This window comes from Mauremys mutica, chromosome 4 (assembly GCF_020497125.1).
Source record: "Mauremys mutica isolate MM-2020 ecotype Southern chromosome 4, ASM2049712v1, whole genome shotgun sequence".
Classification (NCBI taxonomy): domain Eukaryota; kingdom Metazoa; phylum Chordata; order Testudines; family Geoemydidae; genus Mauremys; species Mauremys mutica.
Window position 1 is genome coordinate 65224033 of NC_059075.1, and position 16165 is coordinate 65240197.

General features: G+C 43.0%; 1 protein-coding gene across 1 annotated transcript in view; it reads right to left on the reverse strand.

Annotated features, from left to right (window-relative positions):
* The window catches only part of RGS6 (regulator of G protein signaling 6), a 171323-nt gene that overhangs the window by 26264 nt on the left and 128894 nt on the right, over window positions 1-16165 (reverse strand). Inside the window, exons 14-15 of the mRNA XM_045015021.1 lie at window positions 13272-13361; window positions 1588-1641 (exon numbers count right to left, since the gene is read on the reverse strand). Of these exons, the coding sequence (XP_044870956.1) occupies window positions 1588-1641; window positions 13272-13361 (144 nt within the window). The remainder of the gene's footprint in view (window positions 1-1587; window positions 1642-13271; window positions 13362-16165) is intronic.

Genomic DNA, 16165 nt, shown 5'->3' on the forward strand with positions numbered 1-16165 from the left:
TCAATGCTTGCCTGGTTCCTGAATACAGTGAGCACAAAGATGGCTTAAAACAATCACCCCCAGCCCTTTCTCTAGTGCACAAATGGTGTAACTGCAAATCAGACCAAAAGAGTTTTGATCACATGATGGGAGGAATAAGGGGGGGAAATTAGTAGTCTGCAATATTATCAGAGATCAAGTTTTCCTGTGTTTTCAGCTTATTGATCTCATGAGATTTTAAACAAGAACAATTCTTTTGCTTCAAGTGACAATGACAGGTTAAAAATCATATGGGTCAGATTTTCAGGTGGTGTAAACTGGCATAGATCCATAAAAATTAAAGTACAGCTAAACCAATTTATACCAGCTATAAAAGGCAATGAAATCATTTACAGTTTTTTTTACCAATAATACTGCAATATCTAAACTATAGATCAATCTATGATGATTGCCTTGACTATCTTTTATATCATAATCCTAGCACTCCGAGATGAGTTTTTCATACTAACCTTGAAATCAAAAACCTAAGTACCATATTCTGCTCTCAGTTATGCTACTGTAAAACCAGTTACTCCACAGAAGTCACTGAGTTACTCTCAGTATACATGAGCATAACTGGGAGCAGAATCTGGCTCCAAGTGTAAAAATATCTATACTATATTTCTTTTCGTTTTCTTCTCTCTCGCTTTCTGATAGAGGAAATCTGCCAGTAGAGCTAACACACATCTCTGGAGTCTGCAGACATATCAGATGTCACAACTGAGTTTCGCTTGTATAGTTATCATGACAGCATCAGAAAGGCCCCCTTTGATGCCTACACATTGTATTATAGCTCACACTTACCTGTGTAGTTTCCCCTTTTCTATCTGTGTATGCAAATATTTTCTTTATATATCTTTATCTTTATATATATGGTGCATACACATGTATTATATATAAATATACATACATGTATGTACACACACAAATGCGAGCATATGTACTGTATGTACATATAGTACAATTGCTCCATTACAAAGGTGTTATGAAAATGTAATAAAGATCATGTTCTTTTCACAAAGTCGTGTACTGAACATAGCTTCTTACAGATTCAACCACATTCTGACTATCATCTTCATACATCACCTTCTTACACCATCACCAACAAATTTGGGCTACCAAGGAAGTTGTTGCAGTTGATATATAAAAGGTGCAATATGGGTATATATGTTTTTTTATATATGTTATCATTAACCATGCATAGAAATCAATATAGATACAATACAAATGATGCTATTATAACCATGCTGTCCTACTACAATGTGCAGGGGAAGCCATAACAAATATTGTAGTGTGAAAATAGCAAAACCACAACCTGCCTTTTAACACTAACCAAAATTGGCCTATTGATGTGGTGATTTTTATCCAGAATGCACATTATGGAATTCTGCTCCCCGCTCCCACCACCCTTTTTAAAGAGCTACAGTTTTGATGAGCTACTGAACTAAAAGAAAAGCTGCAAAAAGGCTATCTGCAAAAAAATTTAAAAAGAACTTAAAAAGTTAAGCACCAACACCCCACAACTAAAAGTAAAATGCTGAGGAAAGAAAAAAAAAATAAGGAACTTACCACACTGCGAGTGAACTTTTCTAGAGAAGTTCTACGACCTTGCTCATTCTCTGGCTTTAAGGGGAAAAAAAGTGGGGAGAAAAAATACAGAAAAAAAACCTTCAGCTTAAATGCAGTTTTTCAAAACAGCAGAAAAAGATAAGGAAGCAAAAAAAGAAACAAATTAAAAATTGGATTTTTTTTTAAAGCAGCAACTGCTGTTTGCTACAGCAAACAGCAAACCCTTAAAGAATGAGAGCCAGCAGCTGCCTTGGAGAATGACACCTTTTCTTCTCTTCTGTTCAAAATGTGCTCCATAGCTGATTCAAAGCTATAAAACAGGGTCTGTGTAGTGTTATTGATTTCTTGTTGAACTTTCCTTCTGTAGCTGTTTGTGCGGAGACCTCTGATTCTGGTTAACATCTGCCAAACAGCTGATTGGAGGCTCCTATGCAGATTTTAGAAAGATGGAAGAATGACATCAACTTTATAATTTTCTGGGCAGTGAATGCAGTGCTGGAGAAAAACAGCGCTGGAATTACAGCCTGAACTCCTCCATTTATTGAGAGGGTAGAAGCAGATTTTCACCGCACTGCATCACTCAATGTGCCTCACCTTTTCTCAGGAGAGGCCACCTCTAGGTATGAGACAGCATATGTATACTGTGAATGGCTGTGGAAAGATGAGGTCATGTTTTTGGCCCGGGTTTTGGTTTGCACAGAGCTTATGGGTATTCATATGCTAGAAGTCATAAAACTTCATTGCAATAAGACTGAAACATATACACCATTGGCTTATTAGCATTTACATGAGGAATATGGCTCACCTCAGGACTGAATAGTATTTCATTTGGCACAAGAGAAATTCTTTTGGCCACTAATGAGGAAAGAAATTGATGAGTTATTGGCATGTTTGTCAGTATGTTGAATGAAAAAAGACCTAATAATTAGAAAAAAATCACCAACCCTTGGCAGAGCACTACAGCCACCACCCTTCTCCATTGATTGGCTGCATTTAGACATTAGTAAAAGGAAGTAGAGAACACATCATTTCACTACATTTACACAGATCTGTCCAACAGCTAATAAATCCAGCAGAACAGTTGCCAGTAAAGTACTCAGAGACTTTGTCCTTCAATCTGAATTTTCTGAAAAGATCCATGAGCATAAGGGATTTGAGAATCAACTCTTAAAAGAGACTTGGGGAGTATACTGAGATACAAAGCACCCATACCACCACCACCCTTGACCATGGGGGGGGGAGGGATAGCTCAGTGGTTTGAGCATTGGCCTGCTAAACCCAGAGTTGTAAATTCAATCCTTGAAGGGGGGCCATTTAGGGAACTGGAATAAAAATCTGGCCAGGGATTGGTACTGCTTTGAGCAGGGGGTTGGACTAGATGACCTCCTGAGGTCCCTTCCAATTCTATGATCCCAATTCAAGGAACCCAATTAAAAGAGTCTGCAGAACTTTCTCAGTAATGATACATTGTCTGAGGAACAATACATTCAGAAGGACTATCTGTACTACATAGTGCATGATTATAATGGGACCAAGCATAAACACATAGTCTCCATTTTACTGCTGTATGGTCCCATCACCAAGATTTCCTATAGATAGGTTTGACAGTGTACAGAATAAAGTGGGGAAAAGTCATGCCAAAAGTGACAGTTTGAGGATGTCTGTATCAAACTGTGAAACTCATTTTGTTTCAGAAGCTCTGCTTTGTACTCTAACCTTCTTCTTGGAGTGTGACCTTCACGCTGTGTTGTAACCTCCAGGGTAGATTAGAGCACCCATCTTGTGGCAGGGACTTGACAGCTGGTGGGAAAATTCTAAAAAGCTGAGACTGAGCAAACAAGGGCCATCAATGCTAGAGAACTCTTCCCTACTGGAAAAATAGATTTTCTATCATGTGGGCCATTGACTTTGAATGACTGTCTACTCAGAAATTAATGGGGCCAGGGAGGGGCTGGAGATTAGAACTTCTCCAGCAAGCACATAGGTGAAGAGGAGTGCTTCTCTAAGCAAGAGGCCAGACCATTGCCACATGCAAGTAAGAAGACAAGAAAGGCTACCTAGTCTAAGGACGCTGCCCAAACCCAGGACTCACAGGAAGGGTGAGATCAGGCCTGCGGGGGCTGTGCTCAGGACTGTGTGTCATTTTCCAAAGATCCATAATTCCCTAGTGTGCTTTTTAAGAGCAAAGTGTGTGGTTAAGAAATTCCTTTATTAAGCCTGCATTCCTGGCTCATCTGTCCCTGAAGGGGTTAGCTGAGAAACAAGAGCTCTCACAGCCAGGTGGATCCTGGGGGAATATGTCTAAGCAATTGGACATATTCCACTGCCCAAGAATAGCATCAAACACCTGGGGTCCACCATGGAGTGTGCCCGAGAGATCCAGGGTTAGGAACAGTAATGAGTCATTACCCAGATGCAGGGGGCTTAGAAGCATATGGGTTCCAGCAGTGGGATCCATTAACAACTGACTGGTGTCCACATAGAGAATGGGATTGAACCAACTATACAAACTGATGAAGAGAACAGCTGAAGAGGGCCTACAAATTGTTATGGAAAACAAGAGCGATTCAGTAGTGTGATTGCAAGCACTGCTCAAAGCTTTCTGTCTGCATCCAGAAGACAGAGTCCTGGAAAGAAACTTATGTGAATGTGACAAGCCAGGGAAAAGATGATGCTATTGGGAGGACACAATTTATACTGGAGAAGAGGGAAGAAGAGAGGGCCATGTATATGAGATAAAACCCATTAGAGAAACAGATACAAGAAAAGTACTTCTCTAGAATCTTCTGCTTGTGATTACCTACCAGTTGTGACTTCAGCTGGAATATCAACCCAAAAGGCCAAAGAAGGAGTACAGAAACAACAAAGAGAAGATACAAAGAATCCAAAAGGAAGGCAGGTGAACTGATAAAGACACCTGTAACTTGATATATGTCAAGACTTTATCAGATTATACAGACAGTTGATTACCTCTACCACCAAAGAACAGCACTTTAATACCTAGAAGACCAGACTGAACTAGCTGTCAGTGATAAGACCTCAGAGACAGCAGGCCCATGGAAATGGACATCCCTTGTCTACATGAGACAACCACGGAACGTTTTCCTGTGTAACTATTTAAAAGAGCCACACTATCAGCCAAGATGCCACCATATGGCATCCAACACAAATGCTAGAAATTCTAGGATGATTAAATTTTATAGCTGAGCTATAAAATAGTGTTATTTTAAAAAGCATATTCGTTTACTGTGATTTTTAATTCTAAGGACAGCATTTCAGTAGGGAGGGAAGACGAACAATGAGGCCATGCTTTCAATACTGGTGTTCATCTACGCAGGTTATACTGATATTCATATTCCAGAACCACATATAAAACAATGATAAATTGAAGGTTTGGGCCAAATATAAGTTAAAATGGCAGGTGTACCCGGTAATTCCAAACTGGATGCGGGGAGCTGTTCATTGTGGCTTCTATATGGCACGCCAGCAGCACCACTCTGCGTAGTATAAGAGTTGGCGGGGGCAGGAAAGCTGATGTGGAAAGTATATAAAGGAGTGAGAGGTAAGAGGTGGGGGAGATGACTGGACTCTTCCTTCTGATTGGGTAAACTGTTGGAGAGTCAGAGAAACCAACCCCGCCCAAAGGGGTCCAAGGTAAATCAAGATTGGGAGGAGCCCAGTACAGAAAGAAGACCCCTGCTCCGGGAAGTTAAGGAGAAGTTATCGTAAGTGATGGTCTTAATCTTATTGCAATAAATTTCTGCTTCTCAAGCGAACTCTTCATTCCTGTGAATTACTCCCAACCCTTCCACCTATCCAAAGTGCAACACCTTCCAGGATGCCCAGCTACGATGGTGATCTTTGTGAGTTGGACTTCTGTTGAACCTGTCATAATTTGGTCATTGTGTGACAGCCACTATCTTGACCAACTCTGGGGACTGAACCGTAGCCATCCAGAGCTGAAAGCACAGATCTTTACTACTGGAGCTAGAGAACCAGACTCCATAGCTGGGGGCCATAACAGACCTATACCCTGTGTGGATTGGGCACTGTGGGGGTTGTTTAACATTCACACCACGGTGTGTGAGTAGAGGAGAGAGAGGAAAGTACTAGGAACCTCCAGACTCACTCATATGTGGCCAGTGTAAGATTAAGTCACAATTGCAGTCCCGGTGCACAGGGAAGGGCAGAAACTCCTCCTTCCATGCACTCACAGGGGAGCATGTCACTCCAGAGGAGGCACATGGGAGAGGTAGGGGGAAAGTGAGGCATAGAGCTGCCCTTCGACACAGATCAGGCCAAGTGCAGCACTGCATCAATCTAAAGGACAACACAGATTGTGCAGTACCTTTGTGCATTGGGCCTCTTAGAAGCAGTGTCCCTTTCTGTGTAGCTAGGAGTGGACATTTGGGTGGGCTCTGACTTTTGTGTGGACGGGCAATGACAGACTGTGCGAGCTAAGCTTCTCCCCCAATGCCACGCCCTCTTCGCAGCCGTGGTGCCCCCAGACACAGGGCTTCACCTGCTGAGCTGGGCACGCACATGAGGTGGCTCAGAAAACGGCAAGGCAGAGCTGTCAGAGCGTAGCTTTCTGAAGGGCGGCCACATAGCTCTGTCCTGGATTTCAGGTGCCTGAGTGACGCTCCGGGCCGCTGTGGCAGCACTACACCCCTACTCAGATTTGGGTGGGCCTGGATGCTGAGTGGGTGGGCTGCGGCCCACTCAGGCCCACCCATGGCTATGCCCCTGCTTCTTGACCTCCCACTGAGGTGATGAAGCTTTGCCTCATCCCCAGCAATGCCCAGTGCCTTATAGGCACAGTTTTGACAATGAAATGTAATGTCTAGGCCAGTGGTTTTCAAACTTTTTAGGCTGCGTGCCCCTTTCCAAATAATGTAGTCTACCACATACCCCCATCTGAGATAGGCTCATATATAACTATGAAAACAGAAAAAAAGAGTCTGTAAAAGGGATAACACAATGTAATACAACGCACAAGCCCTGGAGTGTGTTGGCCCAGATACAATTATTATAGCAAACACAGGCATAGTTTAACTTCTATATTTGGGGAGGCATGGCTCCCAGTCAGCAGCTGCTGCTCTCTGGCCGCCCAGCTTTAAAGGTGGTGCCACCACCACCAGCAGCAGCACAGAACTTCAGAGCTGGGCGGCTGGAGAGCAGTGGCTGCTGGCTGGGGCATTCATGTTGTTTGCAGTGCAGGAAGGCTATGTTTTTAATCCTGCTCCTGTCCTGCCCCGCAATACCCACTCTCACCTGCGCCCGGATTGTTTCTTAATTTGTTATCCCGCTCTCGCTATTATGGCAGCAAGTCCTGCAGGACCTGTGGGACCCCAGTCCTGCTGCAGGGCTCACCTCTGAAGGCAGCACTGCCACCAGCAGCAGCGCAGAAGTAAGGGTGGCAACAGGGGCTGGTGGGGCATCCCATCCACTTTGCATGACAATGCATGGAGGGTTAGAGTTTTCTAATCCCTTTGAGTGGGGGAAAAGGAGATGCAGGGGCTGCTCATGCCCTTGTAGAAGTGCATGAGGACTCCAATCCCTCTGCATGGGTGAGCTGGGAGTTCCCATTCCATTGCAGGGTGGGTGCTAGTGGGGAGACATCCCGAGAGCAACATTTCCAGCCATTGCTAGGAAAATGCCATAGGACCCACTACCATAATAGCAGAAGCATGGAAACAATGTGGGAGGGAGTGGGAGTGGAAGTGGGTATTGTGGGACGGGCTGGGAGCGGGATTAAAAAAAATAGTCCTCCTGCACTGCATACAACATGAACTCCCGTGGCCAGCAGCCGCTGCTCTCCAGCTGCCCAGATCTGAACTTCTGCACTGCTGCTTTGCTGCTGCTGCCGCCCACAACCAGGAGAGCTAGAAACATAGGTGTTTTTGAAAGGAGCTCCTTTTGGTAGCAAAGGTTCAATTCTCTGGCAAATTCTGCAACTGCAGAATCAGGAATGTCTGGAACACTATTGTAGGCTGATGTCGTTTCCCATTCTTAGGGAAACTGGAGTCGGGGGTGTAAATGGACCACAAAGATTCAGTTTGGGGCACTGACATTTTGGATCAACTCACAAGCTGCAGCATATAAGGTTTATTCTAATATTGAAAGGGTTCACTGGGAACTACCATCTGAAAATTTAGCCATGCTAAGGTCCTATATTGAAACCTGCCTTGCAAACACTCCCAGCTCCACCATATGACACACATACGGTGAACTGTATTAATGCAATAGCCCCGAGTTTAAATCTAACTGTGTAAGGTATCTAGAGAACACCACTCACCAAAGTATCGAGTTGCTGATCAAAGCATTACATTTTTCTATTAAAATAAAAAGCACTGAAACCTGGCTGCACGCCAAGCAGCCGACGTGCACAGTTTCAGGAGGACTGCACATTTGTGCTGGCTGTATTGCTCTCCAGCATTTCCTGCCCGCTTGTCTACAAAATGTGTGACTGGCTATGTGTTATTGAGGTAACCGCTTGCCTGCCTCGGTCCAGATCAAAGCAAAGGTGCTTGAGGCTGCCTTGCAAAGTGGAGGAAGGAAATTTAAAAATAAAGTGGTAAGAAAGTAGAAAAATAAAGACTAAGGATCTCTGTATGTTTTCTGAACGCATCAGGTAAAGCACAGGAAGTGCACCAAAATGCTTTGAAATATGACAACTATGCTCGTACAAACACACATACACAAGCTTGTTCAAGCAGTCCTCAAACATGCAAAAAGAAAACTTACCCTCATCAACAGTAAACAGACCGACCTACTGTACAAGTTAACAGTAGGATACAGATTTTTTAAAAATTTAAAAAGCTTTTATTAAAAACAGCTGAGCCCAGTTAGGTGCAGAAAAAAATCCAGAATATACTGGACTATATCACTAACCATTTACTGCAGCTCTCCATGTTTCTTTTTCTTTTGTTAATTATTTATCAAACTGTTCAATTTTAGTTCTTTTGAGTAAAGAGTCTGTTAGCACAGGGCAGCGTAGACATTAGAAAACCAACTACAAATGACTAACAACATGATTAGTAGGAAATCTCATAGCATTCTTATGGCACTCAGGTAAAGCTCTATCACAGTCGCACTTCCTCTGAAGGTACTGAGAAGGGGATGGAGAGGTGCTGAAGTTAGCTTGGTAGACACTAAGGAGACCGAGAAGGTGAGAGAGCATGAGACTGGTTTTCAGAGAGAACTTGTTTGCAATGGAGACTGTCCGCCCATGGATGCTAATATGACTTTTGAGTTCTCTTCTCTTTCTAATATGTATACTAAGGTCCCAGTTGGCTCATGCTTGAACCAATGAAAGTTTTGCCATTGACTGAAGGAGAGTATGAACGAGTTCTAAGAGCTCAGTATTCTACACTGTAGGTCACCATTAATAACGGAACCTGGTACTAATTTCTCCTCAAGGCTTTTGTGTTTCAGAAGCATGAAATTCATGTCTTTCAAACAGAACAATATTTTACTAGGCATAATTATAAGCAAGGCTGGAAAAATTCCCTTGATACTCGCTCACCTGTGGACTAAGAGTCAGGTTATCAATTACCCTGCCCCTCACGTAGTCATTGACACCAGCGCAGAATGAGTGGAAAACACTGCTAGCTCAACAGGGTGGCAATTTATACCTACTTTGCACTCACTAGCACAGGGTAATACGGAATCTGGCTCGATGTGTCCTTGTTAGGGAGAAAAACAACTGCCCCACTCTCGTAAACCAGGCATATTTTATTTACATTGGCACATCAGCTCTCCTTCACCAATAAACTGATGATAGATCCACCTATTTGCAGAGCTCCTCCACTGTTCTACCCCTCCTGAGGCTCAGATAGCTCTCAGCCCCTCACCTGCAGCTGGGCCCTCTCCAACCCTTCCCTGTCCTCCTCTTAGAAGACGGTGGCTCAAAGGCCCCCTGCGCCTCGTTTTTGGTGAGAATGGCTGTAGTTGCTTGCTGTTCATTTTACACAAACATTCGACTCTAAGAAGAATGCCAGTGCAGCAGCCACTGTCCTTACTGCCCCATCTCCGGAATGAGAACTAGCAGTCTCGGGGTCCCTCCACTCCCTCCCTCCTATTTATCTAGGTTGTTGAAAGGGCACCGGGGCTTGAGCTTCTCTGCCTTTTTCCTTCTCCTCAGAGCAGGAGCCAATGACTATCTAGCCCCCCTCAGCCAACATACCCTGTCAAAATCACTATTCGCCCTCAGTGAGTGGATGAGGAGGTTTTTCAAGGCCTAAATGTAACAGGCATTTCTTCTCTTGCATAAAGTTCACTGTCATCCAAGGGCATGGCCATTTTTTGGCTCCTGAGGGGAAGGGATGGTGGTTATTGCCCACTATAAAATGTGGTAATGTATGTATCAGTAGAAATATGGGCAGACTGATGCTTGGTCTTGCACAGCACAGGTGTGGCATGTTGTGCATATGCACAAGAAGTAAAACACAATGGGTAGGCGAAGGAACCCAATCCTGCATCTGTGAGATAGCTGCCAACAGCAACCTAATGACTCCTACCTAGAAGCAGGAGTGAGGCTCACAGACAAACACATAGCTAAGTGGCTCATCTGCATGCTTACCAGGCTAAAGTCCTTTTCTCCTCAGACACATGGATGAACTGCCCACATCCTTTCCCCTTTTCGCCCTGCCCTTTTCAGAGTAAGAAGGCAGGCATGCAAGGGTGTCCTACTTCTGTGCAATGCAGAGACCTACATCTAGCTCTTAACCTTCCTTGTTCCTACATGGAGCCTCCAAACACACCCCTGCGGGAACCCAGTCCTGCACTCAGAGTAGTATACCAGGGATTTGCAGGCTCTAGGCCATCATATTGTGGCACATATAACAATGACAGTGGTAGGAAAGAAGGAAAACTCCATCATGAATGAATAAGGAATTCCTTGCCTATACAAGGCCCATGTCCACCACCTGTGCATCCATGAGTCTGTGTAAAGTATGTTCATTTTCCCCTCTCCTCCTCAGAACTCTGCCACGCGCCCCTCTTGCTCATTCCACTTTCAGACCCTGGATCAGAAACTCTCACATGTGCAGTTATTTTGTGATGTGGAAAAACAATACTTTGCACTTACACAGCGCATACTATATAGATATTTGCACCTGAGGATCTCAAAATATGCTAGCCATTTTTACAGACATTAATTAAGACTCACAACATCTCTGCTACACAGGTCAGAATTATTACCTGCATTTTACAGAGTCGGGAGTATAAGGCACACAGAGATTAAGTGATTTACCCAAAGTCACACAAGAAAATTAGTGGAAAAGCCAGGGAACAAACACAGATCTCATGATTCCCAATCCTGTACCTTTGCCACAAGGCCTATATATGGGATGCAATGTATGGCAATAACCCAAAATGAGGGGGACACAAAAATGCATTCATACAAGAAACTTAAAATGCAGTGGGATTCATTTCTTTAGTGTAAATAACTTTCTGTAATCTCAGTTCCATGATTCTGCATTTCTGCTGTAATTAATAGTAAACAAGAAAAGCGAGGGCACATCACAGATATGGAATGCGGGCCAGTTTGGGACTAAAATGAGTGCTGTCCCTTGAAAGGAGGGATATTCGGGAGGTATTCCCGACAAGGATTCAAATGTTTCAAACCTTATTGAAGTCAATGGCAAAACTCCCACTGACTTCACTAAGGCCAAATTTTTAATCTTGGGATTTAAACCCAAAGCCTCAATACTGAAAGGCTCTGGTATCCCACTGTTCTTCCTTTACCCCCACTCCAGATTCCAGGCTGCCTCAAGAAGCCCCAAAGGACTCCCTCAAATCTGCTGTAAAACTACTAAGGCTCTACCAGGTAGGTCAGCATATGGAAGCTTCATTTTCTTTCAGTCAACAACTCTGTGCTATTGGGGTACAATGTCTACTAGCCGAACACAGTAAGATGTGCTTTACAGCTTCTGAAGTAACTTTAATTTCTACCCACCATGTGTTAAATTGGTGAATGACACATCTACATGATTTTTGCCACTGTCTTCTTTTTGCTTGGATATGTTTACTTGAGTACACGCAGATCTTTCTAAAAGAAACTAGATTCTTATTTCCACTGCAGTGTTAGCATGAGACTGAAATCTGTTCCTCAGGTGGCATGAGAATCATTCAAGTCATGCTGACAGGTCTAGCACTTGATCTGACAGCAAACGATTCCAAAGAAATCTTTGATTCAAAACTGGAGCTGGGAAGAGAACTTCCCTTTGTATTAAACACATGAACCATCAGGTCCTAATGTTTTGAAAGGGAGAGCTTGAGAGGGAGAACATACAGGGACGCTCGTAGGGATAAGACAGCAAAGGTTTTAATTTTTCTTTTACATCATCACAGGGTGTTCAAGAGTTTTAACTGCACCCCTTTCTTTCCCTCAACCTCTGAATTCTGACCCAGGTTTAAAGAGCAACTTAAAATTTCAAATGTTAGCTAGAACTTTGCATTTCTTCTTCTGGTCTGTACTTGTCTAAAACCAGCTGGTTTTAAAAGACAGGGCCAGTTCATGTCCTCAGTCACACCACTGCAATCCAACTGAAGCAAATGCCAGGCACAACGGAGAGTAAAGATTGGCCCCTTTTATCACGATATGCACTTTGAGGATCCATAATAGCAATGAGCCTGTAAAAAGCCAATGGGATTTCACTGAGTTGCGCCAATGAATTGTAATTTGACAGCCCATTGAGAATGCAGTGGAGAAACAGCAGAAAGCATGGTGATGGAAAACCACAAGCTCAGGCTGCAGTAGCTGGAAGTAATTGTATCTAGTGTTTTGTAAGTGGGTCACACAAAGGTAGGTGCATGCACACAAACACTTTCTCGCTCTCTCTCTTGCAGAGTACTGGAGTAAGCTGGGAGGTACAGAAAGCATTTAAACACAGCCCCAAATGCAGAGATAAGTATCTTACCTTCCAACCCCCCTTGCCTGAATAGAACTAGCTGGATAAGAGCTGACTTAATCCTACAGAACCAATTCTTTGCTACTCTGAATGGGTAATTCATGGCAGAAAATATGTTGCTGGCAGTGGACATGCTGACACCAAGGGGATGAAAAGAATTGAGGCCCAGGTCTTTGGTGAAGAATATGACTGAAGTTCTTGATTTCTCTCTGGGTTGCAATTATTTCTTGTTTAAAATAAAAAGCAAACATTTTTGGGGAGCAAAGAGCTGGGAAAAGGGGAAAAGGAGGAGGGGGTAAGACATTACAGGGAGGTCCCCAGGTAAGGCATCCCAAAGAAGGACCACATAGTTACATCTAGAATGCTGCACCATCTTCCCAATCTTGTTACCCTGACTAGCAAATGAACACATTTATGGGGTCTAATTCTGATACAAGATATTATCTTTGTCATGAAGAGGAGATAGTGGACTTCTAATTGCCTGCATTGAGTTTGGAAGACGCCGGTAAAATCTGAGCATTTTTCCATATTCTGTATTTTGACTGGCTGGCCTTTCTACCTTTCCCCTGTCATGGTGGCTGAAGCAGTATATAGGGATGCCATACCCTGGGCCTTCAGGTGAAGGAAACAAATGTTCTCATTCCTTTTTAAAAAAGAAAAATAAAAAAAAGTAAATGAAACAATATTCCCATTTTCACACTAGCAGCAAGCAGCAGGCGAGAATCAATAGGTGCTAAGAGATGCAAGCATGTCCTTCCCAAAAGATACCTTCTTCTTCGCCAGCAATAAGTCTTGGTACGTGTTAGAACGGAGGAAACGTGCGTAGCTGTCACTCTTCATCAACTTGTAAATGTGCTCCTGTGGGGCAGGAGGAAAGGAAAGTTTGAGAATTGTTACCAAATACCATTCAGAAATCAGAGGGATTCAAAACAGTCCAATGAAAGGAAGGGAGGGAGAGAGAGAGAGAGAGACAATTAGAAAGAGGGAGCAAAGTCCTAATTATAATAATTTATCGTTTGTATTGTGGCAGTGCCCAGGAGCCCACGTCCTGGAGAACTCTATTACGCTACGCACTGTACACCCCACCCAAAAGATGGTCCATGCCCCAAAGAGTTTGCATGTATTAATCTGCAGCCTAGAAAAGGGTTGAATTTGTAAAGCCCAAGGCTCTCAGAAGCTAGTATATTATGACCAGATTCTGCCATCTAGTGCTATTGAAATAAAAAAGACTACAGAAGGAGTGTTGTACTACTTAAATGAGAATAAGCATGAAAGAATCTGTCCCTTAATGTCCTATCATCAAGGTTCGAACAGCCAGTAAGACTTTACTCTGAGGATGTCATACTTACAATCTGATACTCTGCTTCAGAGCTTTGGCGGGTGGAGTTTCTCTGCAATCAGACAGAGCTGTTCCCCCCCACCCCACATCATCAACTTGCTTGTTCAGTTTTAATTAATAATTGAACGTATCTTGAAAAACTCAGTTATTTTTCTACTGCCCCTGTAAACTCTTAATAACCCCGTGCCAAACACAACAAAATATACTTGACTGAGTAAAGACAGAGACTAGCAGTAAAAAAGAGACTCTAATTCACAAGAGGGAAAACAGGAACACTGGGCATTCCTATTAGTTCTTGCCTGTGGAAAACTCTTTTATGCTGTTACATTGTGTATATTTATACCATACAAACTCTTTTTTCTCCACCCCAAAACTTCAGCATTTAGGTACATATGAACCTTTAGGAGAGAGGGAGAACCAGTGAAGGAGTTGGTTGAGCTCCATAGATCCACAGTGGTGGCAAACCAAGCAAAGCTCCAGGATCTATATAATGTTGCTCAATCCTGGAGTTATATGTGTGAGTCTGAGTATTACCCTAGTCAACTTTTTTACTGTGTTCTCTGTAAGGTAGGCATTGCTGGCAATCTTTTTACTCAGACACAGTATAATCTTTACCCTACGATGTAATCTGGCTTGGAGCAATCCTTTACTTGTCAATTTTGCTTACTCACTTTCAGATGCCACCATCCTCCACTGGTGCAATGTTCTATATTTCATGAAGAGCACAAGATTTTACAGAAGAAAAGCCCGTTTACAGAAAAGCCAAAGTCTCTCTGTCCTACTGCATTCTTAAGAAAGAGAATCTCAAAAGACATAAACACAAACAAAGTGGGAGCATAGCTTTATTTCCCATTACCAATACAGCAGCTGTGGAATATTTGCTCTAGTAGTTCAGCACTGAACATAGAGAGCCAAACTCACAGCCAACTAGAGGGGAAAAAATAAAGCATATGGCATGAGTTTGGTCACTAAAAGCCTTACATTGTTCTTGAGTGCATGTGACATTACTTATTAACTCTCACAGTATTTCAGTAAGATTGTAGGACTCAGTTGTATTAAATTCAACTGGATGATGACTGGCTCAAGTTAATTTCCTCTTATATCATGAACTCCATGCCCAGCAACTAGAATTTCATAATGGGTTAGAAATTAAAATATGTCAAAACACACACAAGGTTTCCCCATCCTGAGACCAGGAGCATTGTAGAGATGATTCTCTCTGTAGGTTGGGAATATTTGGAGGCATTGATGGAGGTGACATTCATAGTCTCTAGAGAGTAAGAGTGCCTGGAGTATCATAGAGGATTGGTGTCTGAGGAGGGACTGGGCCTGTCACGGACATGAGATTCCCAGCCTCCGAGGACATGCTGGGCGCATGGTAGAGATTATGGCCTATGTCTCTGAGGAGTGGGTGGAGGAAAGTGTTGATTTCATCACTTTTTAGCATAGTTATGAATAATATTTTAGCCTTGGAGAAAGACACAGGGAGGCCTGAGCACAAAAAATGTGCTGCAATACATTATTGGTGGAGGGATTTGGATGCCACTTCATGGGGAAAAAAACCCTAGTGGCCTATATTGCCAAGTCCGAGAACCTGACAATTTCTGCATGGCTCAATTCCATCTTCCAAGAATCACTGCCTCAGGCGGTGCCCTTAGTAAGTGCTGATGTCTGGGATCTGCTATATAATGGAGAAACTTGTATTCAGATCCTGGGGCTTGCTGTCAAAAGGAAATGATCCTTACGGGGTAAAAATATTTTCAGTCCTCGTAGGCGCAGAGACATACAGACATATGGCACTAAATGTTTGCAGATTAGAGAGAGATGTACCAAACCAGGTCAGTTAACAGTAAAGCTGTTGCCCCAGTACTGTAACTAGGGCAAACTGTCCTCCTCCAAGCCAAGACAACAGCCTGTATTTGTTCTTTGTTAGAAAGAGTAGGGACTTTACATCTGAGGCTGGGAGAACAAAACAATGATTCATCAGATCTTGAGATTAAATAAACAGTGAGCTGACACCTTGACTGTGTCCCTCCCAGAAAAGACAAGGCACAATCACTCCCAAAGGTCTAATGTAGATGTATTCATGTCATTTTTACTAAGCATTCTCTCTGGGTTTCACAAGTTGGAGCCAGCAAACACTGATATTTCTACTGTTCCTCTGCAGGGCACTGACATTATGGAATTGTTGATAATTATTCCTAAACTTTGGACCTTAATGAGGAAAGGTGGTTGAGCATGGGAAATATGTAGCTTCCAGAACCAAAATCTTGTTCTTCAGTTATAAGTGTTCAAGGGTTTTCTTAAACTCATGACTGATGAC